Source organism: Marmota monax, unplaced genomic scaffold (assembly GCF_021218885.2).
Source record: "Marmota monax isolate L192 unplaced genomic scaffold, Marmota_monax_Labrador192_F-V1.1 WCK01_AAM20220418_F8-fsc00022, whole genome shotgun sequence".
In the NCBI taxonomy this organism is placed as follows: Eukaryota; Metazoa; Chordata; class Mammalia; order Rodentia; family Sciuridae; genus Marmota; species Marmota monax.
In genome coordinates, this window is record NW_026695215.1 from 4,188,302 (window position 1) to 4,206,457 (window position 18,156).

The 18,156-nt window shown below is 47.0% G+C and overlaps 1 protein-coding gene across 1 annotated transcript in view; it reads right to left on the reverse strand.

Annotated features, from left to right (window-relative positions):
- Positions 1-14,980: 14,980 nt before the first annotated feature.
- Positions 14,981-18,156, reverse strand: part of Plch1 (phospholipase C eta 1) — a 191,946-nt gene continuing 188,770 nt past the window's right edge. Inside the window, exon 24 of the mRNA XM_058574872.1 lies at positions 14,981-18,070. Within this exon, the coding sequence (XP_058430855.1) occupies positions 15,978-18,070 (2,093 nt within the window). The 3' untranslated portion in view covers positions 14,981-15,977. The remainder of the gene's footprint in view (positions 18,071-18,156) is intronic.

Genomic DNA, 18,156 nt, shown 5'->3' on the forward strand with positions numbered 1-18,156 from the left:
AAAATGAAATCCACAGAGATCACTTTAAGGTGCCAACATTTTCATGTTTCTTCACATTTTACTTGAAATTGTGTCTCTGGCAAAGATGTCTGGGTGACATTCTGGCACAAAGCTCATGAGCAGTCATGGAGGAGGAAGAGCAAAGCACCCTGGTGGGGGAGGGTCACTGTGGGAGGGAGGGTCACTGTGACTGCCCTTCTTGCCTCATCTTGCTTTGATCCGAGGTGGCCACTAAGTTCCCAGTATCCAACGGAGTGTCTTCAATTAAACATTTGCAGAAAAAAAAAGAGACTTCTAAAGCAAAGAAATCTATAATGCTTTAACCATAGAGAAACCCTGTTTATTACACTAATCCTACATTCCTGAACATAGGAATTCCTAAGGCAAAGCTGTTTAAGTATACTTTTAAAACAGATTCCTAATACCCAAATCTGGGATACTCCAAACAACAAAATAAATAGAATAATGGATTACAGCCCAGAAAATAAAGCATCTATTCATGAATCCATGATGACATAAATAAATAAATTTAGTAGCATTCTAAACAAAAAATATAGAATTATGAACCCATAAAATCCTTATTTGGTAAACATTAGAGTGATAATAATCCCAGTCAAGAATCATTAGTGGACACTAAAATTAGTAGGTAGAAGGGAAATTAGCATCAGCCTATCAGAGAAGGCCGAATGTGTTCTCTGATATGCTAGATGCTAATTCACAATAGGGGGGTGGGGCTAAGGAAGAATAGAGGTACTTTGGATTAGGCAGAGGGAAGTGAAAGGAGGGGAAGGGTATGGGGGAAGGAGGATAGTAGAATGAATCTGACATTATTACCCCAAGTATATATATGATTACATTACAGGTGTGATTCTACATCATGTACAACCAGAAGAATGAGAAGTTATACTCCCTACATAGGATGGGTCAAAGTTCATTCTACTGTCATGTATAACTAATTAGAAAAAATTAAAAAATATTCTTAAAAGAATAGGTCAAATGACAAAAAATGAAATGGAATAATGGGAAATGGGCTATTTACATAGTCTCAACTATCTTATCACAAGATACCAAATACAAGGAGAACATATCCATGTCATAGTCAAGAAACATGGAGGACCCAGCTTGTCATCAAAGTTAGTTCCACCAGTACTGAGACAAAATGGCCTCGTGAGCCTCCTGACCTGAGGTGCCAAGAGGACATGACATGACTGGAAAATGGGGTGCCCAAAGGCTTCGTTAAACATCACTTATGGGGTGTTCATGTGCATATTTCTGGATAAGGTTGGCCTCTGAATTGGTGAACTCGATGTGGTCCTTCCTAGTCGGGGTGGGACTAACCAGAAGAAAGGCTAAGAAAGAACTGTGTGTGTGTGTGTGTGTGTGTGTGTCTTCAAACTAACAGTGGCCTTCTCCTGCCTTTGGGCTCAGACTTAAGACCAGAACTTACACCACGAACTGTCCTGGTTCTCAGGACTGCAGAGTCACACTGGCATCTCCACCAGCAGTTATCCTGCCTACTGGGTCTTCGGACTCCAACTGGGATGATACCATCAGCTTTGCAGTCTGCATCTCTCTGCATCATGAGTTGCACAAGCCAATTGTAATGACTCTATCTATCTACCTATTATCTACCAATCATCTCATATTGGTTCTGTTTCTCTGAAGAAGCAAGGCTAATAATTACTCTACCAAGAAAAATTGGCTCTGGGCTTTCTGAAATTGGTTCCTAATCTGGTTACGTTTCAAGAAACTAGCAATGCTATTTCCAGCAGTAAAGAGAGCACGGACAGTCCATAACATAATGTGGTCATAGAGATACCCCAAATCTCTCCACTGGACAATCCTACTCAAGCAGCCAAGAGACAAGGAGCTGGGTGACTACATGTATGATTCTTTTCAACATTTTTGGAAACATAAAGAACATAATGAAGTTGACTGATTGCTCCTAATGTCACTGGCAAAATAGTAAAAGAAACGGATGAGTTCAGGGATTCAACCTCTAACTTCAAGGGATACACAAATAACCTTGAGATTCAATGTGTGTCCTGCAGGAGACCCTTATTTTCTAGAGCCACAGGACAAGGATTCCCCCAAATTAAATGCAGAATCCTTCATCCTGTGATGAGCTAAACTCCATACAAGTTGAATTCCCACAGGGCATCCACCAGTAGAGTGAGGGCATTGAGTGGGGAATGAGGGGATCCCATCAGCTGGAATGGGGACAGGTGGGAAGGCCCTGATGAAGCTGGGGACACTGAGCCTTTAAATCCTGGTAAGCTCTCTTTGCCCCTGGAAGAGCCCTCCTGGCCCCGTGGAAGTGCACTGCCTTCAGGTATGTGGGACGTTGGCCAACGGTGTACAATATGAGGAGACAAGAGCTAAACAGCACTCTTCAGAACTGTCAAGACCACGAGCGACAGAGCCTAAGGACCATTCAGAGATGGGGAAGACCAAGAAGCATGTCAAGTGCAAGGTGGAGTCCTGGATGGGAATTTGATCCAAAAGGGGGCGCTGCTGGGAAATGGGTAAAATCTGAATGAGCCCTGTGAACTAGCTGACAGTGGTGTCCATGTTGATCCTGTTTCTGATCCTTGTGCTGCGGCTGCATAGGACATCGGCACTTGGGGAGGCTGGGGAAGGGGATGTGGGAGGGAATTCTTTGTACTATTTGTGCCATTGTTTTGTCTTAAACTGTTTCAGGAAGAAAAGTTCAAAATTTAAAATTAAGAAAGTCACATAGGCTGGGTGTGGTCGTATGCACCTATAGTGCCAGCTGAGGCTGAGGCAGGGGAGTCACAGGTTCAAGGTCAGCCTGGGCAGCATAAGAAACACAGCAAGACTGTGTCTCAAAAAACTTTTAAAAAGAAACAATAAGAGAGGTAAATAGGGAGCCTACATCCTGGGAACAAATCTTTACTCCTCACACTTCAGACAGAGCCCTAATATCCAGAGTATACAAAGAACTCAAAAAATTAGACAATAAGAGAACAAACAACCCAATCAACAAATGGGCCAAGGACCTGAACAGACACTTCACAGAGGAGGACATACAATCAATCAACAAGTACATGAAAAAATGCTCACCATCTCTAGCTGTCAGAGAAATGCAAATCAAAACCACCCTAAGATACCATCTCACTCCAGTAAGATTGGCAGCCATTAGGAAGTCAAACAACAACAAGTGCTGGCGAGGATGTGGGGAAAAGGGTACACTTGTACATTGCTGGTGGGACTGCAGATTGGTGCAGCCAATTTGGAAAGCAGTATGGAGATTTCTTGGAAAGCTGGGAATGGAGCCACCATTTGACCCAGCTATTCCCCTTCTCGGTCTATTCCCTAAAGACCTAAAAAGAGCATGCTACAGGGACACTGCTACATCGATGTTCATAGCAGCACAATTCACAATAGCAAGACTGTGGAACCAACCTAGATGCCCTTCAATAGATGAATGGATAAAAAAAATGTGGCATTTATACACAATGGAGTATTACTCTGCATTAAAAAATGACAAAATCATAGAATTTGCAGGGAAATGGATGGCATTAGAGCAGATTATGCTAAGTGAAGCTAGCCAATCCCTAAAAAGCAAATGCCAAATGTCTTCTTTGATATAAAGAGAGTAACTAAGAACAGAGTAGGGTCGAAGAGCATGAGAAGAAGATTAACATTAAACAGGGATGAGAGGTGGGAGGGAAAGGGAGAGAGAAGGGAAATTGCATGGAAATGGAAGGAGACCCTCAGAGTTATACAAAAGTACATACAAGAGGAAGTGAGGGGAAAGGGAAAAATAATACAAGGGGGACAAATGAATGCCAGTAGAGGGGGCAGAGAGAGAAGAGAAGAGGGGAGGGGAGGGGAGGGGGGATAGTAGAGGATAGGAAAGGCAGCAGAACAGAACAGACACTAGTATGGCAATATGTAAATCAATGGATGTGTAACTGATGTAATTCTGCAATCTGTATATGGGGTAAAAATGGGAGCTCATAACCCACTTGAATCAAAGTGTGAAATATGATATATCAAGAACTATGTAATGTTTTGAACAGCCAACAATAAAAAATTTTAAAAAAAACTTTTAAAAAAATAAATAAATTACACAAATGTGTACTGAAATACCAACTGGAGGTAGAGGACACGTGGAGGAAATGAAGGTAAAAAATATTCAAAACACTGAGTAGGCCTTCTAAAATCATACTTTGTTCTCAAGCTGTGATATCACTGTAAATAACAAAATGGAAATGAGAAATTAGATGTGAAAAAATCACAAGGCAGCACAAAGAACAATGTAAAATGATCACTTATTGAATGCATAAAGGTCAAACAAATTCAGAGTGAAGAACTGATAAAGAAGAGGTTTGAAGTATTAAGAAAATTGTAAATTGGAAATAAGAGAAGGATTTTGATGTATGAGTTATTTCTTTTCTCTGTCAATTTCCAATAATAAACACATAAATAAATATATATTTCTATGTAGATGAATATGGATATTCTGTTTCTTCTAATAAGTATGTATCTGCCCATAACTTATAAACAGAAATTTTTCTGTATCCCTACGAGTAGGAAATGGTACATTATATATATATGATACATATTATATATATTTATATATTATTTATATAATATATAAATATTCTTCACTTCCACAAAGGAGTAGGCTTTCTCCAATTTTGCTTTTCAGTGCATGGGCTATCTTTTGTTTTCCTGACTCTGATAGAGACTCACACACAGTCTGCAGGACATTCAGTGATGTAAGCACGAAACGAGGGTGGACAAGCCCTAACAGAGAAATAAAGGAAATTGTGCACAACTCAGAAAACTTGTGGAAAAAAATTGAAATTGTATTCCAAAGAGAAAGAAACTGATACGCACATGTGGTCCCAGCTATGGGGTTGAGGCTGCAGAATCAATTGCACCTGGAGTTTGGGGCCAGCCTGGGCAACATAGCAAGTCTCCATATCTTTTTTGTTTTTGTTTTTCTGGTACCAGGGATTGAACCCTGGGGCACTTAACCACTGAGCCACATCCCCAGCCCCATTTTTAAAAATATTTTATTCAGAGACAGGTTCTCACTGAGTTGCACAGTACCTTTCTAAATTGCTGAGGCGGGCTTTGATTCCGTGATCCTCCTGCCTCAGCCTCCCAAGCCTCTGGGATTACAGGTGTGTACCACCGAGCCCAGCTGGCTCCATCTCTTAAAGAGAAATTGATGAGCCCAATAGTCAGACAATAATTAATAGAAAGAAGACATAATAGCATGGCATAAAATGACCATAATAATAACAGAATATAGCAGTAAAAACTTCAGTATTTACTGTATAAAAACCACTATTAAGAACTTTGCGTGTTAGGCTGGGGATGTAACTCAGTGACAGACAACTTGCCTACCATGGGCCAGACTGTGGGTTTAATCCCCAATACCTACAAAAAAGAGAAAGAACAGATGATTAAACAAACCAACTGGCTCTGCTTCCCCTGGGAGGTGAAGCTTCTAATTTATAAGACTATAATGTCTTAATACGTAACTAGTCCCCAGCAGTGGATGCTGTCCACCAGGAGATGATGGAGTGAGTGTGGTGAGGTGCTGGGGGTGGGGGTAAGGAGATGTGGGGCACAGAGCCCACACCTCACCCTGGCACTGATGCTGGGTGCAGTCACCAGAGGGACGGTTGAGAAACCAGAGTGAGCTCCCGTCATGCAGGCCTGTTCCCAGGATGGACTGCAGCACGTGGGATGATTAGAAAATGGTCCTGCAGGCAGGATTTGACTTGAACTAGCATTGCCACCAAATTGGCAGCTGGGAGAAGGGTTAGTGAAGGACAGAGATTCAAGTGCTCCTAAGTGTGGGTTTAGATATTTTTTAAAATCCTCAGTTCATATATTCTGTGTTCAGAAAACTTGAGTTCCAACATGCAGGGCTCCCTGGGGTTAACAGAACAGGAGAAACAGCGTGGTGGAAACATTTGAGAAGGGTTTGATCTGGGCACAGCACTGCAGGTGAATGTGGAGCAGGATCCACTGGAAAGCTACAATAGCCAGGGGCAGTGAATTAAGACTAAGTGGAACAGGCAGAGCTGTGTTTAGAATAGGCTTTGTTTCCTCATTGAGCACGTAGAATATTCTTCACTTCCACAAAGGAGTAGGCTTTCTCCAATTTTGCTTTTCAGAGCATGGGCTATCTTTTGTTTTCCTGGCTCTGACAGAGACTCAGGCACAGTTTGCAGGACATTCAATGATGTAAGCATGAAACCAGGATGCACAAGCCCTAACAGAGAGCCTGCAGGAGGGGTGCGGGATGGTGAGCTGCAGAGAGGATGGGCTGAGAAGCTGGCTCTGTGCCCACAGCTGCCTTTGACCTACAGATGCTGCACCAGTGAGGTCAGACCAATTGTCCAAGAAAAGCTGAAGATGCACGTTGTTGTGCAAAATACCTCAAACTTCTGATATCAACTTGAAACTTTTAAAATCCTTGGAGACTTCCTTCTTAAGATGCGTGCGTGTTTTTTTGGGTGATGCTCCCACATTTCTGCCTTACTGGGCTCTCTTCTGCTTGTCGTCTAAAACAAGGGGTCCCAGCCCCCTTCTCTATTCCATCTGCACCATCCATCTGGGCAACTGCACCTGATCCCACTGCATTAGCCCCCCGGGTGGGATGCCCAGACCCACATCCAGCCTTGCCTCTGCCTGCCCCGCCAGGCTGTCAAGTGGACATCTCTAAGGGGACATCTCATGGGAATCTCAAATTATGTTCCCTCGTGGCCAAGAGGGGACTCAAGATTCTGTACTGACCTACCCATTCCTGTCCTTCCCATTTCAGAAAATGGAACGACCATCTACCAAGATGTTCACGCCGGAAGATAAAAATAAAAAAGCCCCAGGGCTGGGGTTGTGGCTCAGAGGTAGAGTGCTCACCTGGCATGCATGAGGCACCAGATTCGATCCCCAGCACCACATAAAGTAAAATGAAGACATTTATTTATAGGTGTCCACCTATAACTAAAAAAATAAATTTTGGTTTTTTTAAAGCCCATTTTTATATGGATGGTGAAATTCTATGTTTCAAGTCCTCTTCCCACTCTCAGCCACTTCCCCCCTCTTTCATCTGGAAGATCTCTACTAATCCTCCGAGAGCTGCCAGGCACTGCTGCCTCCAGGCAGAGCTGGCCACATAACTCAGGAGGCCTACAGCAAAATCATGGAACTGCCCAGCCGGCGGGCCAGAAGATTTTGCCTGTGCCAGGGGAAACAAGTCCTTGGTCCCTGATTTGGGTTTGGGTAAGAAGCCCAAGGTGGGGGCAGCTGCAGCTCGGCCCGCCCCAGGACATTGTCGGACACAGCCTCACCTCAACCCCACTGCCAGGAGCTGGGAACGATGGCAAGATGGGCCACTGAGAATTAGAGGGATTGGGCAGCCCATGGTGGGACTGTACACAGGTGAGCAGGGGCTCCAGGTGCAGGCACCGGCTCCACTGTCACACTGGATTTCACTTATAGAACACAAATTCAAAGATAAACCAAAATATGTCCAAGGGAGGCCAGAAAGCACTAAGACCCTGCACCGGCCCCTCTGAGAGGGCCCTGGGCACACCCTTGTGTCTGGTCCTGCCTCTAGGAGACCTTCTCTGACCAGTCCGCACATGAAGCCAGTGCCCTCTGGGCTCCCCGTTCGCCCCAGGCCTGCGTTCACCGCTGCTCTAAGCACGTCATCTTCACATGACCTGCTACGCACACACTTCATGAAAGAGCAACTTCATCAAGTTAAGCGATTTTGCTAAATCTCTTTTAATTCCTAAATCTTAGTGTTGAAACTGCTTTGTCGCGGACTTCGGGGGGGTGTTAGATGATCCGACTGCCACACTAGATGAGCTGCACCCAGCCCAGGTCGGCCTGAGAGCGCTCAGCTCTGAGCCCACAGTTGCTGCAGTGACCACTGCCGCTGGCTGAGGAAGGCTCTGCACAGCCCCACGGGCAGGAGAGCTGGCCAATCTCACACTGGCCAGATGGCACCTGGCACCTGAGCTTGGACAGTGGCACTGCAAAGTTCAAGTCCCAAGAGCGGAATGTGAATGTGCTACAGAGGCTGATATAATGACAAGAGCCAGAGACAGCGGACTCAGCCTGTGAATTGCTCGCTTTCCCCTCCCCTTCCTTGGCCTCTCTAAAATGTCCTCCAGACTGGGCAACCAGCTGTGTTTGTTCTGAAGCCCCAGGCAGCTTGGCCACTCTCCACCTCCTATTTTCTCTCCCTCCTGCCTTGCCTCCTCTGCTGCATGGACGCATCTCCCCAGATGGCCTTCTCCAGGAACCCCAGGCAGAGACTGTCGGTACCAGCATGGGCAGTGACACCTGCTGGCACCCTGTGCATGAGAACAACTAAGTCTCACCAGTGGCCAGCTCGGAGGAAGTGGGGCTCTAGGGTAGGCCTGGGGATGTCCAGTTGCCACCCCCATGGATCAGCAGTAGGTAATGATGATGAAAGGACTTTTGCAGTGGCTGGCTATTTATGATGGCCTTGAAGTCCTCGATAGCTTTGGGGTAGCTAATTGCTATGTTCAGACAATCTGTGAAAGCCAGGGATGACTCTATGGCAGGTGGTGGGATGGACTATGAGTACCTCAAACAGGAACCAGAGAAACATCTGTGGGATAAATCCTGAGGACACGCGGCCAGGGGAGTGTAATTAAAGCCAAATAAGAGAATTTACAAAAATGGATAAGTTGGAACTGTGCATCTAGCCAGGACACCTGTCCTAATAGTTTGCTGAGATGAACTGTTGAGGCTTGGACTTACAACAGTTCATTAAATTGAGGTGGAAATGCCAGAGGCCCTCGGTAGGAGAAAGGAGTCAGGAAGCTCATGGGAAGGTAATGAACACATAGGGCCTTGCGACCTGTGTTTGTTCTCCAGGGGACCAGGGACATTCCCTTCTCTAGAAATTCACTGACGCATTGGGCTCCCTGACACCCCTGGGGACACGGGGATTGGCCAGGCTGAGGCCAGATGGCTGCAGTGACCATAATGAGCTGTGTGGCCAACAGGGCAGTCAAGGTGCTTTGTCCCAAGGTGCCCATTACTATAGTGAAAGGACGGTGGTTTCGCAGAGGTGACAAGGACAAACAGCCTGCTGCAGCAGCGGTCCTGAAAGTACGTCCCACCCACGACAGCACTGGTGTCATCCGGGAACTTGGTAGAAACGAGCACCCTAGAGCCCCACCCCAGACCTGGTGATGCAGTGTGTTTGCCAGCCCTTTGGGGATTGGGTGCACTCTAGAGGTGGAGAACCACGGTTTGGCTTGGTTTGTACAACCAGAGATAACAAACAGAGGGGACTAGGTGCCCCCTGGAAGGCTGCCATTTCCAACTCCTCCCTGGGTCTCGGACCACAGACCCAGAGCTCATGGCTGGGAGCGGAAGTTGGCTCCTAGTGACGCCACCACAGCATGCCACATCTATCTCTAATCCTGGCTCACGTGGCCTATCAGCATTCACTGGAGCAAAGGCAGCGCCTGGACTCCTTGAGGATGGTTGCAACCAGGTCACAGCTGGTGCTATAGTGTGGGTCTTCCAGTCAGAAGTGAAGACTCCTGGATTTAGGTTGCACACGAGGCTTGGGCTCAAGTCTGCTCAGATGCTCCACCTGATCTCAGGCCCACCTGTGGCTGATTCTCTAGTCTCCAAATGCACGATGGGGAAGGCCTACTCAGAGGGTGGCTCTTGGTTTCCCAACCTCTGAATGAAGGATCGTAATGATAGGAAGGACCTGTGTTAGCCTTTTAATGTGGTGCCCCTCCCTCCAGGCCAAGTCAGTAGATCAGAGCAATCTCATTTCCCAGGAATGCCTTCGGTTTTCCTTGGTCTCAGTACCAAGAGACACTTAAGGGGTCCAGAGATTTGATTCCTACAGTCCCCTAAGTCATTGCATCCATCTGGCCTCTGCAGAAAAGAAAAAAAAAATATGGATCGTGATGGGCACCAGTGGACCACTATGAACCTAACCAGGGGGCCCCAGCTGTGGCTTCTCTGCCAGATATGAATTTTATTGGAGCAAATCAACCCCACCTCTGGCACTTAATTCAGGACCATCACATTGCTGAATATTTTATTCCTGATTCTCCTCAGTAAAGAGAGTCAAAAGCAGGTCACCTTCATGTCTGCAAGGCCAGCCCTCACCCTGTGTCTGTGTTAACACTCCTGAATACAATAGTGTATTTGTCGTTGTTGATCCCCGTCATCTTCACATTCCACGGTGCTTCATTCAGATGGACAGAATGGTGCTATGGTGACGGGGTCACTATTATATGAAGGAAGTAATACACTTAGAAAAAGATTCACAACGTTCTGAATATACAAAAAAAAAAAAAGGTTTATTGGCTTGGACCTTCATATGGCCCCTGAGATGTGAAGCACTGACTGGTGCCACTGCCTCAGTTCACAGCTGTGGAGCCACAGAAAGTCCCCACAAACAGCTGATGGAGAAGGGACGCTCTTGAATCCAATGAAGACATCTGGTGAGACATACTGGGCTTCTCCAGAAATTCATTAAATGCGCAAGACGGCAAGGGGGCTCTTAATGAATCCTCTGGATGTCGACCGGCCTCTCTCCTTGGTCAACCCACTGCTCACACAATGGGCTCAGGACACAGCGTCAAGCTCAGATCCCACAGCAGACGGAAAGGACAGGGCTCCAGGGCCCAAGGGCGGAGCTAGGACAAGCCCCTCCAGAACCCACCACGACAGGTGCTAGCACACCCTCCCTCCAGTCCTGTGTGGCTGCCTATAGATCCTGGTTCCTAGAAAACACACCAAGTGTTCCCCTGAACAGAAGATTGCAACTGTGTTGCTGGAATGCCTCCAAGCAAGAACAGAACTTTTTTTTTTTAAACCAGGGGTTGGACCCAGGGGTGTTTAACCAGTGAGCCACATCCCCAACCCTTTTTATTTTTTATGTGGAGACAAGGTCTTGCTAAGCTGCTGAGGGTCTCACTAAGTTGTAAGGCTGGCTTTGATCCTCCTGCCTCAGCCTCTTGAGCTACTGAGATTATAGGCGTGCACCACAGTGCCCAGCCAAGAGCAGAATTTCTGTACTGGGGGTTTATTTGAGACTGATTGTCATGAGGAGCTGTAGCTGAGTTGTTGCTAGGAGCAAAAATAAGTTTGCATGGCATATAGGACTTGCGGAAGTACTGCTTGGTGATCTGTTCCTTATGGGGGTCCTAAATGGGCACTCACAGCAACTGTCATCTGCAAGGAAAAACAACCAAGGGTCTGTGTCAGCCTCCCATTGCTATGACAAAGTACCTGAGATAAATCAACTTACAAGGAGGAAAGGTTTATTTTGGCTCACAGTTTCAGAGGTTTCCATGGCCACTGGGCCCAGTCATTTTGGTCCTGTGGTTGCACAGCATATGATAGTGGGAATGAGGGTGGAAGAGGCCTCATGGCACCTCATGGCCGCTGGGAAGTAAAAAGACAGAGGAAGGGACTGGGCCCACAGTCCCCTTCAAGGGAACCCAGATGACCTCACTGCCTTCCACCAAGGCCCACCTCCTCAGAGTTCCACCAGCTCCCCATAGCGTGATAGGCAGGGACCAAGCCTTCAATACAGAGACCTCTGGGGGACATTCAAGATGCAAACTATGTTAACAAAGAACAGGGGGAGGGCAGAGAGAAGGTAAAAAGAGGGGATGGGGACTGAAACCGGGTTCCATGCATGTATGATTTGCCTAAATGAACCAACCTATAATGCTCTAAAAAAAAAAAAAAAATCCAAACTACAGCTGGTTTCACTCCGTCACAGATGAGGGACTGAGTCAAGCCACTGGGAAAACCATGTAGAGCCACAAATGTGTTGGCCAAGGGTGTGGGAGAGCTGCTGGGTGAAGAGGAGGGGATGGTGGGTATCAACTGGGACAAAGACCAGCCGCAGCACTGGGGGCTTGAGCTGGTTGGCACGGCTTTCTGAAAGGCTGAGCCTGACCCCTACCTGGAAGGACTGGCCCAGTGCCGTCCCTCTTGAGGAAGTAGTGAAAGTATCTTGTTCTCATGAAAGATCTGGGACACCAAAGGACCAAATCAGACTGACCCGAGAGATACAGTTGCATCCAGGTCCTCTTGCCCCTACTGGGCCCGAAACTCAGGGTCCTCTGCCAGGCTTGCAGCCACTCTGCTGTTCCTACAGCCACTGGGTCCCAGATGCTGCTGCTGCTGCTGCACATGGAGGGTCCCCAGATACAGCCTCCCCTGAGCTGGCGAGATGGTGATCTGGCCAGGGGCTCCTCTCCCAGTAGCTGATGGAAGGCCACACATAGCCTGGGGAGACAGGAGCTGGCGTCATAGGATGGACCATGCCACCAGGGGAAGGAGGAGGAGAGGACACCAGGACCATCTCACACGGCTTCTCTGGAGGTTACTGCACGCCCCAACAGCTGCCTGGCTTTGCTGTAAAGCGGTGGTCACCTCAGTCACCCATCCCCTTGATGGTCCTCTTTCCTTGGACATGCCTCCTCACCCCCAAGGACCTGTCAACATGTTAGATTTTGTTGTAGGCACTTTCTCAATGACCCTGGATTAAGATCTTAGCTATTTTAGTTCAAAAAATGAGTGGTGCATGGGTGTCATATACATAGCAACATGTCTCTCTCCTCCCCATATTTTCAGCGACCATATGTGCTATGTTTCTGTTTGGATGTTTGTACCAACACCAGTATCTTATTTCTCAGTACCTCCACCAGCCAGTGGCTTCACAAAGACGAGTCCTTCTTGTCATAATCCTAACACCCAGCTGAGTACCTGGCCCAGAGCAGATGCTACCTAAATGCTTATTAGAAGTCTTCAGAAAAAGCAATGTTATGCAGGGAAAAGAGGACTCATATAGGAGCTGGAATAGCCTTGCTCAGTTCTTTCCTACCTGCCCATATGATCCTGGGCAAATCACAAACTTATGGAGACTCATTTTCAGAATCTATAAAACAAGGGTAACATAATCTTTCAATATTGTAAAGACTGAATGAGATGCACTGTATTTAATAGCCTCTTTATACTGCAGAATGTTGTACAAATATCAGTTTCTGTTACTCATAAATTACTAAGTAGACACTAAATTAAAAGGGAGGTGGAAACAGACTTGGAGACCAGAGGGAAATATGAAGATATAAATTCAGTCGTTACCCACAAAACTACTGGGGGCAAGATCTTGTGCTTCTTCTCCTTCCAGGAATGTAACTAATCAAGATATCAACGTGCTATTTTTTTCTTTCATTTTCCCTAAATTTCTTTATTCATCAATTTTTTTAGACATTCACCAAATGCACATAGATACCAGCTATGTCTTTAGCCAGGAAAAGGGCACATGCACGGGCACTGGCCTGGGAGGGACGAAGTCTAGTCAGGAGGCAGACACGCAAGCGGACTGATAATGGAGTGGAATCTGAGGCTTTCCAGCTGCACTGGAGGACCCCAAAGAGGACTGAGCAATTCTGAATGTTGGGTGCCACTGGGGAAGAGGAGGTGATGACCAGGGAGGGCTCCCTATGGAACGGGATCCTCTGGGGTGACCCTTGAAGAACGCAGAGGGTAAAGAAGAAACATGCAGACCAAGGCAGGAGCAATCAGGCTGCAGAAGCCACCAGGCTGCAGAAGCCAGGTAAGGGCACCAAACCAAGACCCCATGTGCAAGTTTAGGGACGTGACTCCATAAGGGTCAGGGGCCCATGCAGCCATCTTCAGTGGGAAAAGATGGTCATATTTACACTGGAAAACTTTGCTTCTGTCCTCCATGGACATTGCTTCTGCTGCAGGCAGCTCTTCCAGCCCCGAGAGGAGGCACAGGAGGAAGCTCTGGAACTCCACGGGTTCACCTGAATCAGACCCCACTGAGAACAGTGGCTCCCTGGGCTCAGAGCTCTCAAAGTACAACCAGTAGAAGGCCTGTTAATACCTTGATTGAGATCTCACTTTTGTGGTGTCCTAGGGACTGGGCGAGTCCCATATCCATTCTTCAAACAAGTGAAAATCCTAATGAGTCTAATCCGAACATCCAATGCTTTTATTAAAATTTCAGCTTCCTTGCTCCTCTAGCTCATCCCCAGAGGATTAGCATGGAATCACTTCCCTTCCTACGTGTGATCAGGAGAAGAAAGCCACATGTGTGGGTGACAGGCAGACATGGACGCAGAATTGGTCTGACACCCCTGCCATGTGGCCCCAACCACATATGTGATGATCACTTTGAGGTTGGGTTGGCATCCCAACGTAAACTAGATTTCTTTTCTTTCTGTTTTATTTTACTTTTTAAAAACAGAGTCTCCATTGAATCAGAAAAAGCAGTTAAATTCTGTTCCTTTGCAAATGAATTTCAACAACTTTATGTCAATCTCTTCTAAAATAAAGATACTTTAGGAACAAGACCTAAAGATTGAAGTTTAGGGGCTCAGAACCCGCCCCCCCCCCCGCCCAGACAAAACTCGAGGGCTCACTAAGGGCATAGCAGTGAGTCTCTCTTCCTCTCCAAGACATTCTTGTCCCAAGCAGCTCCCCAGTGCCTGTTCAAATAAATGACCAACTCGAGGAAAACCAGTGGGGGTCTGTGCTCTCCCTCAACTGACTCCCCCATCACAACGTGCCAGATACTAGATGTGCCAAGGACAGCATCTCTCCCCCCTTCCCCATGTGCCCCCCCACCCACCCACCATCATGGCCACCACTACCTTGCAATGGCAATACCAAATGCAAAAGGACTCTTGACCTACAAATACGTTCTTCAAAACATAATGGAAACACTTAAACTACTGCTTAACACTGTGCTCTGTAGTGAAAGTTCTCTTTGCTGCTACAAAGACACAGGAAGGAGAGTATGTCCCCTTTGGTGCTCTGGGTCCCCTCTCAACACTATCACGTCAACTTCAACTGTAAAAACAAAACAACAACAAACACCAAGTATTTAAAAATCTGCTAACTTTTAATCATATTTTCATGAATTCCAGGAAGAACATCATTGCAGTAATGTTACAAAAAAACAAAGAAGGACATTTGAACATGCAATTTTAAAAAATGGATTCACAGTGAAAATAATGTAAGTCAGTACTAAAATAGAGTTACTTGGTTTACTGAAGGGAAAAGGATTTTTTTTTTTTCCTAATAATCTATTCACTTGGATTTTATTATGAGAATTTTTTTCTTGAAAGCTTTGAGGAAGTGTTCGATTTGTGCTACTATTGTATTCAATCTGATGGAAGTCCCTCATTCTGGAAGCCATTATTTGCAATCTATAACTTATCAGAAAATTCATAAGTATGACAAAGAGCTTGGCAACGGGGTTCTTGTTACATACAAAGCTGTTAGCAAAAATATGTAACAAAATTTTTGTAAAACAAACCATTTTGTCCCTATATACAGAAGTTTTGCTGTCTTCCAGCATATTCTAAGGGGGAGGGGCTTGGGAGCAGCCATGCCCTCTTTGAATTCTTCTTCTGGTTGGGGTGAGGAAGTCTTAAAAGACAAAGGGAACTCTTTTAAACTTCTTTTAACTGAATTATAAAAATGTATCTGGGTTTCTCAATGTAGAAAGAAAAATGATAATGGCTTTGAACAAAGAATCATCCCTTTGTAGTTCACAGTCTCAACCAACTCAACAGTTAAGAGAGTAAAACAGACATCTGACACAATCTGAGGACACAGGAAGGGCATTTGGGGAGTCACAAGCACACTGTAGCCAGGCTGCTGGGGGTTCACATCTAGGGCATGCACGCATCTCACAGGGCACAGTTCACAACACCTGAGGGTGGGCAGCGCCTAGGTACCCCGGAACGTCAGGGAGTCTACGTACAAACCCACACACAGGGGGACATAGGAAGTCAAGTGGAGACCAAGGTACAAGTTTAAAAATACACTGGAAAGTCATTTCAAAGCCAGGGATCACAGAGGTGAACACGCTAACGTTCTGCAGGACACCTGTAAACATTGGAAATGCAGCTTTGTGGAATTCACAGTCTCAAAAGAAAATAAATCTCTGGTTTATCGTCATTGCTTGGCTCAGTCTGCAAAACAGAACTATCTGAACAAAACTGGTCCACGTAGCCGTGGCGCAGAGCCGAGCAGGCCCCCTCAGGGATGCCACGGCCCTCCAGGTCGCCCCCATGGGCACTGCGCAGGTATCCTGCGATGTAGGAGCCTGTGGAGTGGCGGTTCCCGGCCGGGGCGGGGGCTGCAGGCTTGCTCCGGAGCAGCACTCCGCCCCCTGGGTGGCCACTGGGGCTCACCACCCTCTGCCTGCTGGCTTCCTGCTTCTCCTTGGCACGGCTGGCAATGTTGCGCACTCGGCTCTGACTTCTGGATGACAGTTTTCTGACCAAGGCTCTGGGAAACGCACTGGAGTCCTGCTTAGAATACAGCACCTGGCAGCCGTCTTCTTGCTCAAAGGACACCAGCTTCCGGAGCTGCTCCGTGAGTGCATCGGAAGGCCCCAAGGACTCTGCCTTCACGGTTATGCTATTCTTATCTCTAATGCCAGTTGTAATGAAACTCTTGCTAATGCACTGATACTTGCTCTCGAAATTGCAGGCAATGTCCTCTGATGTTAAATCCCCCAGACTTTTGGATTTGCAAGGACTTGGCAACTTTGAAGCAGGCATAGGTGGACGTGCTGACTGCTGGGACACAGGGGCATGCACATCTTGAACACTGGGTGGCTGGGACACCCAGACAGGGTTCATTTTTGCATCTGAATTTGAGAAACAGTTATGAATAAAGCCAGCACCCTGGTAGGTTAGACAAGAAAGACTTCGATTTTTGACCTCTTGAATATGGTTGACTATTTCAGGGACAGAAGGGTGGACAGTCTCTTTGCAGTAGCCATTTCTCAGACCTCTCTGACAGTGCTCCACCACACCCTGACTGTACTTCAGTTCTAACGGGGAAGCCAATTGACCTGTTTCCTCTCTCCTACTTTCATAGGTTGTTGGAGACAGGACTTCGGGCTCCCCATCAATTTCCACAAGGCTGCTCTCTCCAGAATTCACACAGAGAGTGGGGTCGCCTATTACATCTCCCAACGTCAGATCAGGGGAAAGGACAGGGCTGAAGCTCTTCAGTGGTCCCCAGTCTTCTCTGCCAGTGGGACTTCTTGGTAACCAGCCATGAGGAGCGTCAGGGGACCCAAGCAGCTTGCCCTCCATGGCCCTTGTCCTGGTTGTACCAGCAAGGTCATCCTCTGGTTTAGCTTTAGAGACTGGAGCACCTGCTGCCTCACAAGCAATTGTCGCCAGTCTGGTGATCTCAGGCCCCGGGAAGGCGATCAGCTCAGGAGATGAGCACAGGAAGGACGACGTGGGCTTTCCCCTGCAAAACCCAGGTTGGAAGGGTGTTTTGAGGCCCTGGGGAGTTTGGCCTGACGTCAGGCTGGTGTTGGGAAGATGGGACGCTGCTGTGAAGATAGTCTGATTACTGGACTCATCAAACTGGCCAATCAGGGCTGAGATGGAACTGCCTGGCTCATTGTCGTTTGTTAAAGTGACATTATCAATAAGATGGGAAATGTCACTCTCCTGCAGAATGGCAGTTGAGTGTAACTCGGGAACATCAGAACAGAGCGCGGAGACATCCGACAGAGAAAAGGAGGTTGCGGCCCTGCCCCCACCCCGGCCGCCCTCCAGGCTCTTGATCTCCAGGGTGCTTTGCGACAGGGTGCTCCCCCGCAGCGTGCTTCTCCTCTCCCCGAGGCCCACCGTGTCCACTCTTCCCCTGGTTTTCACGCCACACACATTGCCACGCTCGTCTTGTGATGAGTGAATGGCAGGATCTGGAGCCAAACGCTGCCTTGGGGAGAGGGACTTGCTGGGACAGTGGCTCTCCTGTCCATCTCTTGTCAGACTTGATTTGCTTCTCCCACATGTGGGATCCTGCGCGCCTAGCTGCTCTCCTGTGACAGACACATGGGCAGCAGAAACAGTGGCGGCCCCTTGGCTGGTGTCTTTGTGAAGGAGAGCACTGGAGGAGGAGGACAACTTTTTGTTGAAATTTGGAAAATGTGGGTCTTTTATACTTGCCTTCCCCTTTCTTCTGTGGTCCTTATCCTCTGCTGAATGAAACAAAAAACATTTTAGGAGACACGTATCACTTTATGTACAACTTGCAAACACTCACGTTTGTCTTGAGACAGACAAA